General features: G+C 37.3%; 1 protein-coding gene across 1 annotated transcript; it reads left to right on the forward strand.

The window, feature by feature from the left end:
- The first annotated feature begins 566 nt into the window (after positions 1–566).
- Positions 567–16,061, forward strand: LOC120278766. Its single transcript, XM_039285495.1, has 26 exons — positions 567–869; positions 1,681–1,761; positions 2,334–2,471; positions 3,242–3,352; positions 3,434–3,484; positions 3,593–3,693; positions 5,008–5,098; positions 5,651–5,788; positions 5,881–6,144; positions 6,309–6,387; positions 6,479–6,570; positions 6,653–6,736; positions 6,925–6,999; positions 7,058–7,105; positions 8,525–8,620; positions 8,711–8,940; positions 9,293–12,825; positions 12,988–13,064; positions 13,256–13,339; positions 13,786–13,857; positions 13,933–14,041; positions 14,137–14,191; positions 14,337–14,465; positions 14,533–14,650; positions 14,841–14,920; positions 15,432–16,061. The coding sequence occupies exons 1-26, from the start codon at positions 705–707 to the stop codon at positions 15,841–15,843; spliced, it is 6,513 nt and encodes a 2,170-aa protein (XP_039141429.1). The 5' UTR covers positions 567–704; the 3' UTR covers positions 15,844–16,061.
- The last annotated feature ends 225 nt before the right edge of the window (positions 16,062–16,286 follow it).

Here is a 16,286-nt window from a genome sequence, read left to right on the forward strand (position 1 = left end):
ATAGAATGGGCATAAAAATATTGAAACACCAAACTGAATTTGGAAAACTAAAAATAAAAATTAAATTAAATATAATAATCTTGTGTAGGAGTAGTATATCATTAATAATAGTTAATTGAATTCGTTGTATAGGTGAACAGTGATGTCTAATAGACTAGGACTCAGTTTTTATCTTGAGTTGAGGATCGATATGGTTGAAAAGATTGGTAGTTCCAATGAAGTGACTGATCTAAAAAAAATCAGTTAACTTATTAACCAGTGGGTTTGAATTGAGTTTTTAACGGGGGATCAAAATCGGATACCCTGCTCGTGCCCACCAGTAATAATTCCAACAGAAACACCTTATATCAGTTGTGTGGTTAGACAAGTGACGCGAGACGAGAGCATTGCATTTTTGCATGCTAAACTTTTTACGTTGCTGCACCTGCGAAAATGACTCTATTGGTGACCCTGTTGCTGATGCGGTTGCCCGATTCTCTTTCGTTTCTGAACTGTCTTTGTGAAACGCGTTTCCCGTTCTGACTTTTGAAGGCTTTGGGCTTTAGACCCGGACCCGCATCCGAGCTTCAATCAATCAGTTTCGGTACCTTCTTCCTCTCGATGTGGCGCCCCTTGTCACTCCCGATGACCAGCGAGGACCAGCGAGGACGATTTGCTTGCCCTAATCAGTAATCTCTGGCACTTGCTCGAGCATAAGGGGAGCCATGGAGGTGGAGCTAGAGCCGCGAGTGAAGCCGCTGGGTTTCAAGATCAAAGCCATGTCTCGTGAGTCCCCCGCCCAGAAGGCGGCGCACGTCCTCGACCCCGACCTCCGCTCCCACTGGTCTACTGGCACCAACACCAAGGAGTGGATCTTGCTTGAGCTAGACGTAAACCTCCTTCTCCTCTTTCCTTTCTCTTCCTTTTTGTTTCGAACTCTTTTTTGATATGAGAGATTGATCAACACTTAGAATCTCATTCTCGCATCCATGATTAATTCTAGTTTTTAATCCATTTTAAGTGAAAATAGTAGTGAGTTTAACTAATCAGACCACTTTACGATGGAATTATAACTTTGGGAACCAGCTTGCAATTGCATAGTTTTCAATTATGCTTTGTCTTGCAACTTTAAACCTTTGCTTTCATAAAATAGCGAGTAAAAGTCCATGAGACGCTATCTACCAATTGCTACAAAAGATTTTTAATTTGATGTAGCAACTTGAAAGCCACCATCTTCATCCCCTGTAAGTTCAATGCTTAAGATTTTGTTGTTCTGTGTGTATCTCTTTGATTTGATGAAACAATATCACATAAGTTCCAAGGAAAAAAATTCAACAAGGAACATATTTCATTATTATATAAAAGGGAACACCCCATGATGGGTTGGTAAAATTCTCACTTTCCTTGTTAGCGGTCCAGTCAGAATTCAATTGCTAATAAATGCCAATGTGGAACACCATTCCTGCAAAATGCCAAGGGAGTGGCTTGCGCTCATTTATCATTTGACATTCTTACTTTGCTCAATTAAATGGCCTAACTTTGCTGTGGGCAATTCTTCTATTCTTCCAGTCATGGGGTTTCTAATCAGTGCCTAACTACATTCTAGTATCGTGGTCTTATTGTCTTTATTATAGTTTGAGTTTATGATGATTGCCAGTGCGCTCTTTCCATGGCATCTAATTTTCTTTTTTTTCTTTTCAGGAGCCTTGCCTACTTTCCCAAATCAGGATCTATAATAAATCTGTTCTTGAGTGGGAAATTACTGCTGGATTGCGTTATAAGGTGAATATTAATGAACCTATCTTTTCAGAAGAACAGTGGTTAAATTCGTTTTTCTCATCTTCACATGTTCTGTAATATGCTTCTTCTCTTTTACTTTTGTAGCAAATGATAGATGTTTAATTCCTAACTGACAATATGGCCTTTGATTTGCACATATGTAAAAAAGTAAAATTCCATACTGGAATTATTTCCTTTTCCATACGGTTGACTCACTGAGGGTTGAATTAGTTTGTAGAAGAGATGTATGAAATGTTCAGAGATATGCCTTACACTCTCAATGGATGCTGATAATTATAAGTTTCACATACAGTAATCTTATACCCAAGTTGTTGACAAGTGCCACGCAGAGTTGTTGTTTTCCTTTTCTTCATTCTAAATTAAACAAGCGGATCTTATGTTATCTGCACGAGAGGAGAAAAGTAACAACACCTGCTCCTACGATGTTCATTCATTACTTCGTGCGTCACATTTTTCATCACAGTTGGAACTTTGAATTTCAATTGTCCTATTATCCAATCCCATGGTTGGATGATTTTACTCATGGAAACTTATTTTCTGATGATTTTTTTCAGCCAGAATCATTTATAAAGGTCCGGCCACGCTGTGAATCCCCTAGACGTGAAGTGATGTATCCGATGAACTATACGCCTTGCCGATATGTGCGTATATCTTGTTTACGAGGGAATCCAATTGCTATATTTTTTATACAGGTAATAATTCTGAAGATGAAAGTTTCTTTATTAGCTCTATATGGCAATAAATTTCATAAGATTTTACACTGGTATTACCCTGCCTAACTGAATATTATGGTGTATGTTACTGTTAATATTCCGATATGTTGTAGATAATATCATGGTGCATGATGCAGGGTTTTGGATTTGTTATCTTTTATCAAAACAATTGCTTGAAGGTGTTAATTTTTATTTCCTTCTTCTTCTACTGAATTCAACACTGAGCCAATTAAAAGATGTGCTTCCTTCTTTAATAGTATAATTTTTGCAAAATAATGTTGTTATTTTTATGGTAAATATCTCAAAGGGACTGATGCTATTATTATTTTTTATGCTGATACTCATGCTTGCACATCACTAGGTTCTTATTTAGGTAGTTTCATAATGTAATTTATTTAATTTCTTTTTTGGCTTATTCTATATGCTTTTGGAACTGATTTGGTCTGTTGCACCCAAAGCTATGTTTGACCCACTTTGCATAACTTTTTGAGGCCATACCATGCATGGGTATCAAGCAAAAAACAGATAACGAGCTCTCCATGGCATCTTTTGTTCCTTGGGTAGGATTGCAGCAGTGCCTGTTAGAAGGTTGATTTGGAGTTGGTACTAACTAATAGAAATTCACTTCTCATCTTTCTGATCTTTGATGACTCTGATATGCGCACCATTTATAGTCGAGTTAAGGTTTGAGTGGAGATCATTTGTTGATTTTTTGTGATGTCCATACCCTATTAACCATATTCTGGCAGCTGATTGGAGTTTCTGTGGCTGGATTGGAGCCTGAGTTTCAACCTGTGGTTAATTACTTGTTACCTCATATTATATCACACAAACATGAAACTCATGATATGCATCTTCAGGTGAATACTAATTAACTTCCTGCTTTTTGTCAATTTTATTTATCATGGTGTTAGTCACTTCTAATGCTTCTTATTTCATAGTTGCTTCAAGACATAACAAACAGGCTGCTTGTTTTTCTGCCTCAATTGGAGGTATGGGACTGGCTATCTTAATTGTTGGAGTTACTTTAAGAAGCACATGATCATGATGTAGTTGTATTTCTGATTATGATTAACATATCTTTATTCAATCGGATGCAGACAGACCTCACCAATTTCACAGACACAGCTGAGTCTAGTATACGCTATCTTGCAATGCTTGTGGGACCGTTTTATCCAATTCTACGAATTGTGAATGAAAGGTTAGCTTTCGGCTGTTATTTGATGCGCTGTTCTTTGTTAGAATTAGACTTGCAATATGGCCAGATATCTGCACTTCAAGTCACTGTATCTCACAAATTCATGCATGGGTATTGACAATTTGTTGCACTTATCAAGTCACTAAAAGTAGGGGTGTAATCGATCGAGTTTAAGAAGAGCAACAAGCTACTTGAGCTCGAGCTCGTTAGAAAACTCGTTGCTCGATACTTGACTCGAACTCGATTGAGTTTTGTTTTTGTAACTCGAGCTCGACTCAATACATAAATCGAGCTACTCGAGCTCGCTCGATTAAGCTCGATAAAGGCTAATAATAAACTTGGTTTAATCATAGATATTTCTATACTCGAGTTCGAGCGCGAGTCAATTATATATATAAAACAAACTAATATATAATATATATACACAAATACAACTACTTGCTTCTCGAGTCACGTATTAAGATACTCGAACTCATCTCACTCGACAACTCTACTCGAGCTCAAACTCGACTCAACCATAAGGGAGTTGAGTTTGAGCTTTCCCCGAATCGAACTTGAGTAGCTTGCGAGTAGTCGTGTATTATTTACACCCCTAATTGAAAGTTTTATTATGGTGGTTGTTCCTGTTTTATTGTAGATTATGTTTCAAATGGTCTTGTTTGTTTTTGTACCTTTTCCACCTGGCATGTTAGTAAGTTTTTTGGACCTTTTCTGTCTGACTAGGGAAGGGAAGTTATCAAAGATGCACATCGTATATTGATTATATCTGCATAATTTTTTTTTTTTAATCAAGAAATCTGTGGCATAGATCCTATGATCTCTCTTTAAAACCTGAGTTTTAGCTTCCATAATGCATACACTTTTATCATGATAGACACATAATTATATGTGGAAAAAGGCTAAATTATAGGCCAAAGGCAAATTTTGAAATTGCTGGCCATCAATTTAGTCCTATTGACTTGGGCGTTTTAATTAACATGCTGAAATTTAAGATTTTGGATTCATACATTAGTAGCCTAGCCTCTGAAACTCTGATTTATGTGAATGGGATTTGGGTTCCTTAACTTCCTTTTATGTTAATGAATCTAATATTTCATCTACATCTGGAGATACTATAGAAATTCATGTTGTGAAATGAAAGATGCATGGTTTGCTGCTTACAATTGTAAATTGTTTTTGTGTTCTTGCTTTGCAAATTTTTCTTTCTGCATTATTTGCCTTCTATATTATGCTGCTTTTCTCTGGAAAGTACTGCAGAAATGGCAGCTCACTTTTTTTGCAGATCATCTGAAATTACTTTGTGTATCTAATTTTTAGGGAAGCTGCAAAAACACTGGTAAATTCGTCAGATTCAGATATTTTTAGAAACAATCAAATATCTACTCTAATGGTGTCATCAAATTTTGAGGTTGGTTTTTTTTTTTTTTTTAAATTTGTTATTTTTTATCTGCTGTACACTTAAGCTGGACCCACTGTGTGATAGCTTTCTTCAATATTTGTTGTAGGGTCCTATCATTGTTGTCCTTTATTGTTAAGCTAGAAGCTCTAGAGAGTAGGAAGCAACTTAATTTTATGACCTTAAATGGTCAAACAGACTACCATTTGCTTATTCTTCTGTATCAATTTTAATATTGCCTATTAGGATGTCAACTGTGAACTATGACAATTTCAATGTTATGAAGTGACAAATGAATATCTTGCATGATTCTAAATTTTTTCAAAATATATATTGTTTGAAGTGTAGCTTTCATATTGTTCACATGATAATTTGCAATTATTCTTGGAATCATATTCTGTTGTTTTCTCTAAGGGTGTTCTTTTTGTGTTTTATCTTGGTGGCAATTTTGTACAAGTTAACCTAGGAAATGCTCCTGCAAACATATTGCTTTGTGAAATTAACCTTGCCTAACAACTAGCACTGCAATGACATCTGTGTCTACTATCCATGACATGCATGCAGGCACAACCAAGGAGATCACGAAGTCCATCACATTTTACTCAAACTGCTTCTAGCTCTATTGCCTTTCGCCCTGATGCAGTTATTATGCTGTTAAGAAAAGCTTATAAAGACTTCCATCTTGGAATTGTCTGTCGATTAGTATGTATCTGATAGTCTCTATTTTGTTGACCATGGACTCTATTATTCTTTCATGGATTACTTTCTGTCTTTGTCTTTCTATTGATTCCTAGGCATCAAGGGCTCTTCAAAAACTTGTAGAGCCTGGTACATCCCTTGAAGAATATCCAGCTACTGATTTGGCTACATCTGGAGTTTCAGATGAACTCGCCAAGGTTGATTCTCTTGGTCATCTGCCTCTTATGGATTATTCAAGCTTGTTTGGAGAAGAATTTAAAATTCTTGATGATCGATATGATACTTCTTATTTGAATGTGTTGGATATTGCTTCTGTTGAGGAAGGCATTCTCCATGTTCTTTATGCTTGTGCATCTCAGGTATCATCTATTTGCTTCAATATAAATATTTGGAAAGGATCTTGCCTGTTATGGTGAAACATGGTGTATTTTTCTTTTGTGATTGGTTCAAGTTCTTGACACTAATATTGTTGGTCTATGCTATTTAATGATCTTTTGTATATTTCATTGTAATGTTTGCATAGCCTGATCTCTGCTGCAAGTTGGCTGATACTAATTTTGATTTGTGGTCTACATTGCCACTTGTGCAAGCACTGCTTCCAGGTGATTAATTTTTTAATTTGTAGTGAATAGTTCTAGCCATTGTTTTTTATATTCTTATTCTAGAATTTTACTGCTTTTTGTTGTCTCGTAGCACTTCGTCCTCCTATTAGCAGTCCACCAGATCAAGTTGATGACAGTTTATGGCAATGGAAACACCCCTTTGTTCAACAGGCTCTCACTCAGGTTAGCAATGTAGTTATTCAATGATGGATGGTTTGTGCACCACTCTACAACACTTCACACAGCATGTTCTACTTTATTGCAGATAGTTGCAATGGCATCTTCATCAGCATATCGCCCTCTTCTTCATGCTTGTGCAGGCTATTTGTCATCCTTTATGTCCTCACATGTACGTTGGTTTTTACTTTCCATATAAATTTACAAAAACTCGTTCCTTGATGAGAGCACCTTTGCTTTCAAACCTATTTGTGATACATCAGTCATGCTGATTAATTTTATGTTTTTTTTTGTTTTAATGACATAAATTATTCGTATGGTATAGAGTCATTAATGTTTAATTTTCCGCTATATCTTCAGGCAAAGACAGCCTGTGTACTGATTGATTTATGTTGTGGGCCGCTTTCACCGTGGATATCTACAGTGACGGCAAAGGTGCCTTTTCTTTATTATCTTTTCTAAAAACGATGTTCTAGTACTGATTTTGATACAGGTGGATCTTGCAGTTGAGCTCCTGGAAGATCTCTTGGGCATAATCCAGGTATATTTTCAAATCATGGTTATCATTTTTATCATTTTATGTGTGTGTATTTATTTATGGTGGCATAAGTGGCTGCCCTTAATATGATGAGGGATGTGCTAGGATATTCTTCTGCTATGGTTCTGTCTCATTACTCCTTAAATTGTATAACAGGTGACGCCAGATACCATCCTGTTTCAAGTATGATGTCAGTGAATAAGATATATTCTACATATCAGTATATGGTATAACTGTGCTTTCAGGTGGTTCATGCATATTCTGCAGACCTTGTAGATACTGTTTCTGATTTTGGTCTCCCTTTGCTGGAAAATAATAGTTCTGATTTCCTAGAAACACCATCTCCCTTGAGTGGAATGATCTTGATGCAGAATATCAGCTTTAGCAGTGTATATGTTTGGAAATATTATAGTCCCATATTGGTTGATTTGGTAAATGTAGACTTGAAAATATAAGCCCGGGTCTTTCATTTGTATTAGCTTAAGCTGCTTAAGCTTTTCAGTTGATTCGAGTCCAAATAATATGTTTAGTTTGCAACTAATAGGAAGCACTTTTCCTAACTAACTTTTCCATGCGCAAGAATTGGGTACTTATAGTTAGAACCAATATATGAAGGATTACATAATAACTAATAACTGATCATCGCCCTGGAATTTTTGCAGGAGGCAGGGCCATGTGTGCCCATGCTTATCATAATTTTAATTTGACGAATAGATAATTGCATTTTGCCCCCTACTAGTTTTTTATGAGAGTCGGGATTAAAACTCCCAACTGATAGTTTGGGGTGTGTTGGAGTTCTTTGCTTTATTGTTTCAGTTCCAAGGGTGCAAGATTTTTGTCTGTCATGGTGTAATAGTATGTATCTGCTCACAGAAGTATCATGTGTAAAAAAGCAAATCATTTTTATGTACTTTCGAATGATAAACATGATGACCTCCGTGAGTTATATCCATCTGGAATAGATTTTCTTATTCTAGAGTGTCCCTGGTTGAGGCCTTAAGGTTTTCCCAAAGCTCACAGTTGATATGGTTTACTCTCTAGAAATTTCCAAAATGTGTAAGAAATCCTCCTCTCAATTTATATCCTCCTGGTACCATCTCGAGAACTCTTGGTGCACTCAGTCTAAACTAAATTGTGATGCATTCATTCACAATCTATTTTACAAGTGGATGCCTCTATCTTGCATATATAGGAAACAGCTGTACTTTCTGGCTGTGTTTGGTTTGTGTCTTTGAGAGAAGTTGGGTGAAAGAAGAGATAGGGTGGGAAACCATTTTCTTGTGTTTGGTTCAATGGAAAATTAGGTCTGTAGGTGAAATTTTCTTTTCCTATCCATCATTTTTCGTCACTTTCCCTTCCATTTTCTGTCTGTCCAAACACACCTTATATTTTGATCTTTCTCATTCTCATGATGTCTAATAGGGTGCTCGTCAATCTACTTCTCGTGCCCGTGCTGCTTTGAAATATACCATATTGGCACTGTCTGGGCATATGGATGATGTACTTGCTAAATATAAGGTTTGTCAGCTGATTTCAGATGCTCTGGATAATGCAGTTTTGTTTCAAATATCTAGCTGCCATATTTATCATCAACTTTTTGCTTATCAGGAGTTTAAGCATAAGCTGCTATTTCTTCTGGAAATGCTTGAACCTTTTCTTGATCCTGCCATAACTGCCATGAATAATACTATTGCTTTTGGAGATGTCTCTGGCGTATTCCTTGAAAAGCAGGAGAGAACATGTGTGATTGCTTTGAATATTATTCGGACCGCGCTGTTGAGGCCTGCTGTGCTCCCATCTCTTGAATCTGAATGGAGACGTGGATCTGTTGCTCCGAGGTAAAGCCTAAGTGATTTGGGTTGATAAGTTTTGGAATTTGGAAATACTTTCTCTAAAAAAATCATAAAAGAAATTCCTGTTCGTTTTACACTTTAACATTGAAATGGAGGAATGTAGAATGGAAGGATAGGTAGATTGTTAAAATTTCATTGTTTGGTCTATTACTCAATTTAGGGAGAATCTCATTTGGCTTTTAGGTTAGCATTTGTTGATTTAAATTTTAGGGAGTCTACTATTAAGTCATTCTCACTGGTCTTCAAAATTTTGTTTGTTTTTATACCTTGTCATGGATTATTTAATTTCAGATAATGTTGGTTTTTAATTCAGATTCCCTATCTTCTCGTTATGCAGTATACTTCTTACAGTTTTGGGGCCACACATACAACTTCCTCCTGAAATAGACCTTTGCAAGTGTTCTGCTTCAAAAATTGTAGATCAAGAAACTTCTCTTTTGCCATCCAACTCTTCACAACATTCTTACGGAGACCCTTCAAAGTCTTGTAGCCTTGATGAGTTTGATAGGAAGAATGAAGTATCCGAAGCAACCACAAAGATAGATGTGTATGAAGATGCTAACTATCTGTTCGCTCCCCGTGAACTCAAAAGCATGGCACTGACAAGTGTTGGCAACTATTTCATAGGAAACTGTCCTGATAAAACTAGTGCAGAGTTAATTCATGACACTGCAGAAAAGGTCTCAGGTGATCAACTTCAAAATGCACTGACATTGGATAATGGTTTCTATGTGAAGTACTTCAATTTGCAGGCTGATTATTTGCAAGTTGTGAACTATCAAGATTGTGAAGCTAGGGCTTCTGAATATCAACATTTGGCCATGGATCTGTCTGCACAGTATGACATTAATCCGGAATCTCATGATGCAGTGATTGATGCACTGCTTTTAGCTGCAGAATGTTATGTCAATCCGTTTTTTATGATGTCCTTCAGACCTGCTTCAAAGTCTATCAATCAGATGAAAAATATAAAGTACAAGATGAATCAGAATGATGATGTGGTTGAGCTAAAGAAGGTCTTTGAGAGATATAATAACGGTTTGGAGCAAGTAGCTCATCTTGAAAGCAAAAGAGACAAAACTGTGCTCCATATACTCCTCCAAGCTGCTAGACTTGATGAAGAGTATGAGAGAAATATGTCTAAAGGGGAGTTGCATACATATGATTACAAAGGTAATGAGCAGTGCATTGATATATCCCCATTTGATATACAATCTTTAGATGCGGTGACCTTAGTTCGGCAGAATCAGTACTTACTATGTCAGTTTGTGATGAAACAATTACGAAGGGAGCGGTGCTCTCATGAAGTTCTGCTGCAAAGTCTACTATTCCTTTTGCATTCTGCAACTGAGCTATCCTGTCCTCCTGAGGATGTAGTTGATATCATTTTATGTTCCGCTGAGAATCTTAACATGCTAATTACTTCTCTCTATGATCAACTCAAAGAAGGAAAAACTCACTTGGACACAGAAAAGTTGCGTGGCACACAACGCCATTGGGTACTCCTTCAAAGGTTGGTAACAGCATCCTCCGGTAGCGTTGAAGGGACAGATTTTATAAGTCATACAAGAAATGGATTCCAATATAGGAGTTTGGTCCCTCCTTCTTCATGGATTCAGAAGATATCCAAGTTCTCAGACTGCCCGTTTGCACTTGCTCGATTTCTTGGATGGATGGCTGTTTCTCGCCATGCTCAGCAGTATTTAAAGGATCGATTGTTTCTTGTCTCTGATCTTTCACAGCTTTCATCACTATTATCTATTTTTGCAGATGACCTTGCATTAGTTGGTAATGTAAAAGATCAGAAGCTAGAGATTTTAAGTGCTGAGCAGTCCAACACGAAACAATATTTACAAGTTGGTAAAGAACTTGGCCCTTCTGACCATTCAGATAGCGAAGATTCCTTTCACATTCTTTACCCTGATCTTCATAAATTTTTTCCCAAGATGAAAAATCAATTTCACTTGTTTGGCGAAAGTATCTTGGGGGCTGTCGGGATGCAGTTGAAATGTTTCCCATCCAATGCTTTACCAGATGTGCTCTGTTGGTTTTCTGATTTATGCCTGTCACTCTACCCAGAACCCAAAAAGGACAGCCTTCCTATTCTAAATCAAGCTGATTGTTTGAAAGGCCATGTTTCTATGAATGTCAAAGCAATTCTCTTGTACATACTGGAATCAATTGTTGGTGAACACATGGAAGCTATGCTTCCTGAAATGCCAAGAGTAGCACAGATATTGATTTCAATTTGTAGATCTTCCTACTGTGATGTGCCTTTCCTTGATTCAGTTTTATGTCTATTGAGACCATTAATATCATATTTCTTGAGGAAAGTGACTTTCGATGAGAAGCTTTTAACTGATGTGGTTTCAGGTTCTGATTTTGATCTAGAGAACTTCAAAGAACTTTTTGAATTTCTAAGGCTCAAGGAAGAAAATCAGGACAGTCTTCGGGGGAAGGAAATTCAAGGATCATTAATGATCTTCACTTTAGGTTCTCTCTTTTGTGATTTGTCCTTCAGAAGGAAGAGTGAAGTATTGCAATCCTTGTTGTCATGGGTTGATTTCAGCACTTCAGAACCTACTTCTTCTTTTTACAACTATCTGCATGCCTTTCAAAAGGTTACGGACAGCTGCAATGTATTACTAGCACAGAGCATAGAGTCGTTTGGCATTTCCATCCTAGTTGAAAAACAATTGTCATCTGAGATTGATACAACTCTAAATGTTGGTGGCAACTCAACCGGCCCATCTGGCTTTCAAAGAAATGCAGGCCAGAGCTCTTTATCCAAGTCTGATAGGAAGGGGTCTAATGGTGGAAAAACTGGTTTCTTTGATCAAGGGGTTCACTGTTTATCTCCGGATGAAATGTACAAGTTGTTTGGACACTTGGAACTACTGATTTCCAAACTTATCCCATCTGTTGAGATATGCTGGAGTCTGCATTGTAAGCTGGCTATGAAACTCACATTTGCATTGGCAAAATGTTTTATGTACTCGACATGCTTGGCTTCTATCATTCAAGCAACAAAGAAGGATAGTGATGGTGATGGTGGAGAAATTTGCTTGTCTGAATCAAGGGATCTTTTATCTAGACATTGGGTGGTTGCTCTTGAAGGCCTCTCGAAATTCATTGTAGCAATTCAGCAAAATCGGAACTGGCAAGCGGCATCTGCTATGATAGAATATCTTCTTAGGTTGCCTCAAGATTTCTCTCTTGACTGTGTGATTGGCAATGTCTGCTCCGTAATTAAGTCTTTCTGCTGTCATGCACCAAGATTTTCATGGCGATTGCAAAGTGATAAATGGCTGTTGTCACTGTTCACAAGGGGCATTGGTAATATAGATGGGAATGAAGGCTCAGTAGTTAATTTGTTTCATGCCATGTTGGGTCACTCAGAGCCTGAACAGAGAGCTGTGGCATTGCAGCATCTTGGAAGAATTATTGGCCTGAGTACAAATGATGAAATGGCTAGAGTATTTTATAGATTACGTCAAAGTTTGGTTGGAGCCGACTCAGATATCTCTATTCCTGAGTCGTTTCTCTCTATTCTGGTTTCAACTACTTGGGATTTGGTTGCAACTTTAGCTTTAACTGATTCTTCATTGTTGTTACGAAGACATGCCATGGCTTTGCTATCAGGCTATATTCCCTTTGCAAAGCGAGGCCAATTGCAATCCTTTCTTATAGCATCTAATACCATTATTCGAGGTATTGGGAGATTTTCTCATTCAATGGAAGAGGTCCATTTGACACGTCTTTCATTATGTCTTCTTGCTAGTGTATGTCTTTACTCTCCCGCTGAGGACATTGCTTTGATACCTGAGAGTGTTTGGGAGAACCTGGAGAGCATGGGGATGTCAAGAAGTGGTATGCCGTTACTCATCATGAACTTTCCTATCTCACTGAAGGATTACTTTAAATTTTGATTAACCAAGTTATGAAATGTATCATTCACAATCAACAATCTGACATTGGTAATTGTGTTTAATTTGTAATCGAAAATGTCTTTCACACAACTACTTCTTGTAGGAGAGCTAGATTTGATGGAGAAAAATCTATGTTCAGCATTGTGTAAAATTAGGAATGAGCCTGTTGATGCTAAAGAGGTATGCTTTGTTCTTTCCTTAATGAGGAAGTTCTAACCTCGTAGTTTTTTCACTCATTACATTTTCAGTTTAGTTTGCTTTGTAATATTTCCTTGACAGAAAACTTGATGGTGTGCGTATGTTACTTATTCTCCTAAAATAACTTCATTTTAAAGCATATATATATATATATTTATCTCCTGTGGTTCAAGGTACTTAAGGGCGCGCTTTCATCCAGTTCTACTGCAAAGCAGATTGATCCTAATTTTGAGGGCACTCGCCAAACAATCCTACAGGTGATTAACTGCCATATGATGTGAATGATTTAGTTTCAAATATCCCTTTGCTTGTCAACAAAATCCTTTGGTTGGAAGAAAAATTCCACGGCATCTGGCTAATGGCTTAGAATGACCTGTTAAATGCTTAACCATATAGACTCCTTTATTTATCAACTGTTTGCCTTCCCAGTTTAGCTTAAAATGCCAACAGGGGAGATGTGAACAATTGATCACATTTCAAAAATTAAGAGCAACAAACTAGATTAAGTATTCCTGGGGACATGTTTGATTTATGACTCAGTATACTGGCATAGTTTGGATTGAAAAGCCTGTCCAGATTTATCATTTGTTCCTACTCAAAATTAAGTGTTGTTTGTTAATCACAAGAAATAAAAACAGAGAGTTCGTGAAATACTGAAATTGAATGAATATTTTATTAATTGGATACCTGTAAATTTGCACAGGTCCTTTCTTCCCTGACTTCTGTCCAGTCATACTTTGATTTCTTCTCCAAGAAAATTGAGCAAGACGTTCAGGTATATTGTGATATATTCTGTTCAAGTCACAATCTTCTTACGAATTTTATAGTGTCTATTTTTGTAATTATATAGGAACTAGAAGAAGCTGAGATCGAAATGGAGCTTCTTCAGAAGGAAAAAGCAATGGAAGAAGTATCTGCCAGTTCAAAACTAGAAACAGCCGAATCTCATGAAATAACCTGTATGCAAAATGACAATTGTTTTTTCTCAAATTCAGATTTTGTCTCTTGACATTCTTCCTTTAAATTCTGTTTGTACCATGTTGTTCTTCTGCAGATGATCTGGAGGACAATAATCGCCTCCAAAAAATTAAGGATGAAATCCAATCATTGTAAGCATCAGTGAACCACCTCATCCTTCTTTCCCTGTTTGTTTATCGCACAAAAATTAATTTGGCTCTTGTTATCATAATACTGTTGATCATGTCAATACATAATTTTTTCTGACAAATGCTAATATATGTCCTGGTTCACTAGAGAGAAAGCCAAGATTAGAGAAGAAATAGTAGGTCGCAGACAAAAGAAACTTCTAATGAGGCGGGCCCGACAAAAATTCTTGGAGGAAGCAGCTTTGAAAGAAATGAAACTTTTGCAAGACCTTGACAGGTTTGCTCTTCTTCCATGGATTCTGAATCTCTTAATAATCTAACATGTTTGGTCGGTCTTGACTCAGGGAGAGAGCAAGTGAACTAGAACATGAGATTGAGAGAGAGCGGAGTTTGGAGCTTGAACGTGCAAAAACCAGGGAACTGCAGTACAATCTTGACATGGAGAGAGAAAGGCAGACACAGGTGCTTGTTTTGTTGTTCAATAATCCATTCTCTTTATATCATTGGTGCACCACAAAGTACTGTAGCAGTTTGATTTGGTTTGATGGTACTTCCTGCATGCCTGCATGAGCTCAATAGAATTTCTTCCTATAAAATGGTGAGAGAAATAAGGTATTGTACATATTACTAATTGAATGCTTTATCTATACAGAGAGAACTGCAACGGGAAATTGAGCAGGTTGAGTCTGGAATTCGTCCCTCTCGTAGAGATTTCTCTTCTAATACCACCAGGTGATAGTTTGAGCCATTTTCTTTTTAAATACCATTAGATACAGTACTAGGTTGCACCAGGAGATTTTTCTAATCACACACGTAAAGTTTGAAACTAAATGACATTGAAAACTGATCTTGCCGATCATGTTATGCTTGCTTTTTAAATTCTTGTGCAATAAATTACATATCTTTTCAAGGGAGCTAGACCATGTTAGACACAAACAAAATTACTTAGATTCAACTTTAAGCTTAAACTTATAGGACGGGAGACTCACACTTCTATGTTAATATTCATATTGCAAACAAACCAATCAATCTTAGTTTTGATACCACATTTGATGTAAAGTGAACACATATTCATCATTATCTGATGTGGAATTATTAATTACTCCAATAGAACTAATGGTTGGTTTGATTGAACATGTATAACTTCTTTTTCCTAGCACCATAAGCATTAAGCAACCTGAAATAGCTACGTTGGATCACGTGCTGCGGTATCTAGTAACTTACTTGAAATCTCATTCATTAGGCCCCGGGAACGTTATCGCGAAAGTGGGAGACCAGGACAAGAAGGAAGCCTTAGAGCAAGTAGTCGAGGCCATGAGGGTGGTAGCAGTGCACAGGCAGCAACTTCAGGCCCAAATATGACTTCTCAAGCACCAACTGTAGTGCTTGCTGGGGCTCGATCATTCTCAGGCCAACTCCCAACCATTCTACAACCAAGAGACCGTGCAGAAGAGCGCAGTGGTGGTTATGATGACAATTTGGAGGGAAGCCGAGACTCAGGTGACACAGGCAGTGTTGGAGACCCAGAATTGTCTTCAGCCTTTGACGGTTTTGGGTCAGCTTCCAGGCATGGATCTCGTGGTGGTAAATCAAGGCAGGTCACAGACCGGAGGGATCGAGATGGAAGAGGGAAGTGGGAGAGGAAACACAATTGAAAAAATGGACATCTCCAAACAATTTTCAGGTTCTTGTGGTGGTAGCATCAAGGGAATCTGGGTAAGCTTTGTAGCAAGTGCTTTTGTTTTCAGAATGCTGCCCTTCACAGGTGTTAATGTATATAATGGCAAAAGCTGCTCAAGAGGCTGTCCACACGCAATGCGACCATACTGTAAATTTAATTTATAATTAAATCAAATTCCTATCTTTGAAATGAGCTTCCATCTTCTTGCTTGCATTGGAATTTTCATTCTTTTTTTTTTTGGCAAAATACTACTACATATGCGAAGGTGAGATATTATTGGAGGAAAGGAAACTGAGTGTGCTCAACTTTCAAAATAATAGCTTATTAAACAGGAAGGCTGGAGAAGTGGTACTCATAATAGAGAAGACGATGGTGTTAGTGATAAAGACGCCGCTACTGATCTGTTTACCATTCTAG

Source organism: Dioscorea cayenensis, chromosome 16 (genome assembly GCF_009730915.1).
Source record: "Dioscorea cayenensis subsp. rotundata cultivar TDr96_F1 chromosome 16, TDr96_F1_v2_PseudoChromosome.rev07_lg8_w22 25.fasta, whole genome shotgun sequence".
NCBI classification, from domain to species: Eukaryota; Viridiplantae; Streptophyta; class Magnoliopsida; order Dioscoreales; family Dioscoreaceae; genus Dioscorea; species Dioscorea cayenensis.

Excerpts from the sequence above, each read along its gene's own strand:
- LOC120278766 (XM_039285495.1), top strand. The coding sequence starts at position 705 with ATGGAGGTGGAGCTAGAGCCGCGAGTGAAGCCGCTGGGTTTCAAGATC. Across the intron at positions 14,651-14,840 it reads AGAGAGAAAGGCAGACACAG|AGAGAACTGCAACGGGAAAT; the intron begins GTGCTTGTTTTG and ends TTATCTATACAG. Across the intron at positions 14,921-15,431 it reads TTCTCTTCTAATACCACCAG|GCCCCGGGAACGTTATCGCG; the intron begins GTGATAGTTTGA and ends CTCATTCATTAG.